This window comes from Leopardus geoffroyi, chromosome B2 (assembly GCF_018350155.1).
Source record: "Leopardus geoffroyi isolate Oge1 chromosome B2, O.geoffroyi_Oge1_pat1.0, whole genome shotgun sequence".
NCBI lineage: Eukaryota > Metazoa > Chordata > Mammalia > Carnivora > Felidae > Leopardus > Leopardus geoffroyi.
Genome location: NC_059332.1, coordinates 2373280 through 2380185, shown reverse-complemented (window position 1 = coordinate 2380185; position 6906 = coordinate 2373280). Strand labels below are relative to the sequence as shown.

Below are 6906 nucleotides of genomic sequence, written 5' to 3'. Positions count from 1 at the left end.
AAAAACCCACACCAGCAGAAGACAGGAAATAATAAAGACTAGAGCAGAAAGTAAGGCTATCAAAACCAAAAAACCCAGTAGAACAGATCAATGAAATCAGAAGGTGGCTCTTGGAAAGAGTTAACCAATATGATAAATCCATATCCAGTTTGATCAAAAATAAAAAGGAAAGGACCCAAATAAATAAAATAAAGAATCACATGGGAATACAAGCTGGTGCAGCCACTCTGGAAAACGGTATGGAGCTTCCTCAAAAAGCTAAAAATAGAATTACCCTACAACCCAGCAATTGCACTACTAGGCATTTATCCATGGGATACACGTGTGCTGTTTCAAAGGCACACATGCACCCCCATGTTTATAGCACCACTATCAACAATAACCAAAGTATGTAAAGAGCCCAAATGTCCATTGATGGATGAATGGATAAAGAAGTGGTATATATATACATACAACGGAGTATCATTCGGCAATAAAAAAGAATGAAATCTTGCCATTTGCAACTACGTGGATGGAACTGGGGGGTATCATGCTAAGTGAAATCAGTCAGTCAGAGAAAGACAAAAATCATATGACTTCACTCATATGAGGACTTTAAAAGACAAAACAGATGAACATAAGGGAAGGGAAACAAAATATACAAACAGGGAGGGGGACAAAACAGAAAAGACTCATAAATATGGAGAACAAACAGAGGGTTACTGGAGGGATTGTGGGAGGGGGGATGGGCTAAATGGGTAAGGGCCACTAAGGAATCTACTCCTGAAATCGCTGTTGCACTATATGCTAACTAATTTGGATGTAGATGTTAAAAAATACAAAATACAATTAAAAAATATTTTTAAAAAATCAAGAATCACAGAGGACAGATCACCACCAATACAGCAGAAATATAAACAATAATAAGAGAATATTATGAGCAATTAGACACCAATAAAATGGGCAATCTGGAAGAAGTGGACAAATTCTTAGAAACACATAAACAACCAAAACTGAAACAGGAAGAAACAGAAACTTTTAACACACCCAGAAACAGTAAAGGAATCGAATTAGTAATCAAAAATGTCCCAAAAAACAAGAGTCCAGGGCTGGATGGCTTTCCAGGGGAATTCTACCACATATATTAAGAAGAGTTAACACCTATTCTTTTGAAGCCATGCCAAAAATAGAAATGGAAGGAAACCATACAAACTCCTTCTATGAGACCATCATTACCTTGATTCCAAAACCAGACAAAGAACCCACTCAAAAGGAGAATTACAGAACAATTTCCCTGATAAATATGGATGCAAAAATCCTCAATGAGATAATAGCCAGCCAAATCACCCAATGCATTAAAAGAATTATTCAACAAGACCAAGTGGGATTTATACCTGGGACACAGGGCTAGTTCAATATCTGCAAATCAATCAGTGTGATACATCACATCACTAAAAGAAAGGACAAGAACCACATGGTCCTCTCAAGAGATGGAGAGAAAGCATTTGACAAAATACAGCATCCTTTCTTGACAAAAACCCTCAAAAAGGTAGGGCTAGAAGGCTCATACCTCAAGATCACAAATGCCATAAATGAAAGACCTAATGTTACTATGGTCCTCAATAGGGAAAAACTGAGAGCTTTCCCCCTAAGATCAGGAACAGGACAGGGATGCCCATTCTCACCACTGTTATTCGACATAGTATTGGAAGTCTTAGACTCAGCAATCAGACAACACAGAGGAATAAAAGACATCCAAATAAGCCAGGAGGAAGACACACTCACTCCTCACAGATGATATGACACTCTATGTGGAAAACCCAAAAGATTCCACCAAAACACTTCTAGAACTGATCCATGAATTCAGCAAGGTTGCAGGATGTAAAATCCATGCACAGAAATCCATTGCATTCCTATACACCAATAATGAACCAACAGTAAGAAAAATCAGGAAATCGATCCCATTTACAAGTGCACCAAAACCCGTAAAATACCCACCAATAAGCATAACCAAAGAGGTGAAAAATCAATGCACTGAAAACTATAGAAAACTTATCAAAGACATTGAAGAAGACAGACAAGAAAATGGCAAAATGTTCCATACTCCTGGATGGGAAGAACAAAGATTGTTAACAGGTCGATACTACTCAGGCAATCAACATATTCAATGCAGCCCCTATCAAAGCAACACCCGCATTCTTCACAGAGCTAGAACAATCTTAAAATTTGTATGGAACCAGAAAACAACTAAACAGACAAAGCAATCTTGAAAAAGAAAACCGAAGCTGGAGGTATCACGATGCTGGACTGCAAGACGTATTACAGCTTAACTGAATAGCCACCCAGGTGCCTAGGTACAATATGATTTTTGACAACAGGATTGTAATAGAGATATTCAGTGAAGATAACAAAGCTCAGAGAAATTTAGTCAAAACAAAAAGTCAAAAGACAAGGCAAATCCAGAATTCCCACCTGGCTGAGATTAGGGGATTATTCCTCCCTTACCATTTCTCTGCAGTGTTCCAAGATTCTAATTGTTACAAAGCTAAAGGGAAATTATCAATAATTAATGGCACCTGCCTCACAGGCTTGTTTTGAGGAATGAATAAACACACACAAAGCATTTCTGAGGGAAAAAATAAGATGTGTTACAAAGCTGTAATGATCAAGACAGTATGGTACTGGCACAAAAAACAGACACTCAAATCAATGGAACTGAGTGTTCTTCACAATAAGAGAACCCAGAAATGGACCCACAAATGTATGGCCAACCAATCTTTGACAAGGCAGGAAAGAATTTCCAATGGAATAAATAAAGTCTCTTCAGCAAATGGTGCTGGGAAAACTAGACAGCAATATGCAGAAAAATGAACCTTCACCACTTTCCTTCACCATACACAAAAATAAACTCAAAATGGAAGAAAGACCTAAATGTAAGACAGGAAGCCATCAAAATCCTAGAGCAGAAAGCAGGCAAAAACCTCTTTGACCTGGGAAGCAGCAACTTTCTCACTCAACACATCTGCAGAGGCAAGGGAAACAGAAAGAAAAATGAACTATTGGGACCTTAGCAAAATACAAAGCTTCTGCACAGTGAAGGAAACAATCAGCAAATAAAAGCAACCTACGGAATGGGAGAAGATATTTCCAAATGATATATCAGATAAAGGGTTAGTATGCAAAATCTATAAAGACCTTATCAAACTCAAAAAATGAATAATCCAGTGAAGAAATGGGCAAAACACATGAGTACACACTTGTCCAAAGAAGACATCCAGGTGGCTAACAAACACATGAAAAAATGTTCAAAATCACTTATCGTCAGGGAAATACAAATCAAAACCACAATGAGATATCACCTCACACCTGTCAGAATGGCTAACATTAACAACTCAGGCAACGACAGATGTTGGCAAGGATGCAGAGAAAGAGGATCTCTTCTGCACTACTGCTGGGAATGCAAACTGGTGCAGCCACTCTGGAAAACACTATGTGGGTTCCTCAAAAAATTAAAAATAGAACTACCTTATGACCCAGCAATTGCACTAGTAGGTGTTCATCCAAGGGATACAGGTGTGTTGTTTAAAAGGGCACATGCACCTTACTGCACAACAGCAGTGCTATCGACAATAGCCAAATTATGGAAAGAGACCAACTGTCCATTGATGGATGAATGGATAAAGAAGAACTGGTAAATATATGTGATGGAGTATTACTCAGCAGGCAAAAATAATGAAATCTTGCCATTTGCAGCGACACAGATAGAACTAGACTGTATTTTGCTGAGTGAAATAAATCGATCAGAGAAAGACAAATATCATGATTTCACTTATATGTGGAATTTAAGACATGTAACAGATTAACTGAGGAGAAGGGAAGGAAAAAAAAAGAAAAACAAGAAGGAGGCAAACGATAGGAGACTCTTACATACAAACAACAAACTGAGGGTTGCTGGAGGAGAGAGGAATGGGGGCATGGGCTAAATGTGTGATGGGTATTAGGAGGGCACTTCTTGGGAAGAGTACATGGCTTCATATGTAAGTGATGAATCACTGGGTTTTACTCCTGAAACCAATACAACACTATCTGTTAACTAACTTGAATTGAAATAAATACATTTATTTGAAAAAGAAATAATATTTATGATAAAGATGAATAAGTAAAAACACTTCATTAAAAAAACTAGAATAAAATCATTTGAAACATATTTCAAACTTACTTGTGTTTCAAAGTTAAAAGAAAACTACTGAATGGGAGAAGATATTGACAAATGACATAACCAATAAAAGGTTTATATCGTAATTTATAAAGGTCTTATACATACAATGCCCAAAATACAAATGATCCCATTAAAAATGGCCAGAATACATGAATAGACATTCTCCAAAGAAGACAACATGATGACAAAAAAACACGTCAAAACATGCTGAACATCACTGATCATCAGGTAAATACAAACCAAAAACGCAAAGATATGTCACTTCACCCATGTGAGAATAGCTAAAATCAACAACACAAGAATCAACAGGTGTTGTCAAGGATATTTAGAAATGGGAACTCTCTTGCACTGTTGAATCCATGAATTCAGAGTTTGACCACTCATTGCTTAAAACAATGAAGTAAGGTAATTCTCATGAGAGTCATCAGGGGAAACGTTGGATGACAGGTCCAGACACAAAATCTTAGGGGCTCTGACATTCAAAGTGTTCCATCACAGGGTCTTCCGTACCGAGTCATCTGGAGTCATAGCCCCTACAAAGCGCCTTCTTCATTGCTCCAGTCACATCCTTGTTCCGCAGGGTATATATAAAGGGGTTGACCATGGGGGTGACGATGGTGTAGAAGAGAGAAACGAACTTGCCCTGATCCCGGGAGTAGTTGTTGCTAGGCTGGAGGTAAATGTAGATGCCTGTGCCATAGAACAGGGAGACCACTGTGAAGTGGGACCCACATGTCCCAAAAGCTTTCCTCTGCCCTGAAGCTGACTTTATTCTGAACACTGCCTTGACAATCTGACCATAGGAGAACGTGATTAAAGCCACAGGTATGAGGAGAATGATCACACTGACAAAGAGCTCAGACTCATTCACAGTGGTGTCAACACAGGCAAGCTTGAGCAGTGGGGGAACCTCACAAAAGAAGTGCTCTATTTTATTTCTCCCACAAAGCGGTACAAGGAAGGTGAGCACCGTGTGCAATGAGGCGTTGGCAAAACCAAGGAACCACGATGCAGAAGCCATCAGGGCACAGAGACGGGGGTGCATGATCACTGTGTAGTGCAGGGGCCTGCAGACGGCTGCGTAGCGGTCAAACGCCATCACCCCCAACAGAATGCATTCTGTGGATCCCAATCCTAGAGAGACAAACAGCTGAGCTACACAGCCAGCGAAGGAGATAGACTTGTCTGGTCCCCTGAGATGAACCAGCAGCTGAGGAACAGTGCTGGTCGTGTAACACAGGTCCAGAAAGCTTAGGTTGGACAGGAAAAAGTACATGGGAGTCTGCAGGTGTGGGTCCAGGCGGGACAACGCAATGATGCTTGTGTTTCCCAGCAGGGTGAGCAGATAGAAGATCAGAAGAACCACAAAGAGGACTCGCTCCAGCTGAGGCCGGTCAGAGAAACCCAGCAGGATAAAGCCCGTGAAAGAACTGCCATTTTTCGGGTCCATCCTTTCTTACCACGTGTTTCCTGTCAAGACCAAGCATTTAGCAATTTTTAAAAGCAATCTTCAAAGCAATAAAATGTTGGCAGGATGTGAATTTAGCATGTTATAAGACAGGGCATGGGATTGCATAAGTAACTCTTTGAATAAATTATGAACTCATGAAATTGCATCGTTCATATTAATTAATTCTATATTATCAGAAAAGAAAATCATAATATTTAATGTAAGAAAAATCAAATAATGAACCTGTGTCTGCATCCGTCATAGGTACAAAATGTCTTTCAGTCTCAGCCTAGTAGGCTGAAAGTACTATAAAATATGTGTGTGCACCCCCGTGTTTATAGCAACACTATCAACAATGGCCAAAGTATGGAAAGAGCCCAAATGTCCACCAATGGATGAATGGATAAAGAAGATGTGGTATAAACATACAATGGAGTAATACTCAGCAATCAAAAAACAATGAAATCGTGCCATTTGCAACTACATGGATGGAACTGGGGGGTATTATGCTAAGTGAAATTAGTCAGTCAGAGAAAGACAAAAATCATATGACTTCACTCATATGAGGACTTTAAGAGACAAAACAGATGAACATAAAGGAAGGGAAGCAAAATAATATAAAAACAGGGAGGGGGACAAAACAGAAGGCACTCATAAATATGGAGAACAAACTGAGGGTTGCTGGAGGGGTTGTGGGAGGGAAGATGGGCTACATGGGTAAGGGGTATTAAGGAATGTACTCCTGAAATCATTGTTGCACTATATGCTAACTAATTTGGATGTAAATTCAAAAAAAAAATAAAAAAGAGAATTTAAAATCAATAAAATAAATGAAATAAAATAAAAAGATGTGTGCATTTCAGAGAAAATGGGGATAAGGGAAAAGAGGGAGGGAAATCAGAAAGAATAGGAAAGTGATGCACACAGAGTTAGTCATCATTTTTTTAAAAACTTTTTCTAATGTTTACTTATCTTTGAGAGAGGGACAAAGGCAGAGTGTAAGCGGGGAAAACAGGGAGAGAAGAAGACACACAACTCAACCAGGCTCCAGGCTCCTAGCTGTCAGCACAGAGCCCAACATGGAGCTTGAACTCACAAACAGTGAGATCTTGACCAGAGCCGAAGTCAGACCCTTCACCGACTGAGGCACCCAGGCACCCCAGATTCATTATTTTTCATATGTATCTCATAATTGCACACAACTGGAATAAACATACCACATGGCACAAGTCATGATACAACATGATCTCGAAAATAA

General features: G+C 39.3%; 1 protein-coding gene across 1 annotated transcript; it reads right to left on the bottom strand.

The window, feature by feature from the left end:
• Positions 1–4712: 4712 nt before the first annotated feature.
• On the bottom strand, positions 4713–5708 carry LOC123609449 (putative olfactory receptor 2B8). The gene has a single exon (XM_045500518.1). The coding sequence runs from the start codon at positions 5646–5648 to the stop codon at positions 4713–4715; it is 936 nt and encodes a 311-aa protein (XP_045356474.1). The 5' UTR covers positions 5649–5708.
• Between the last annotated feature and the right edge of the window lie 1198 nt (positions 5709–6906).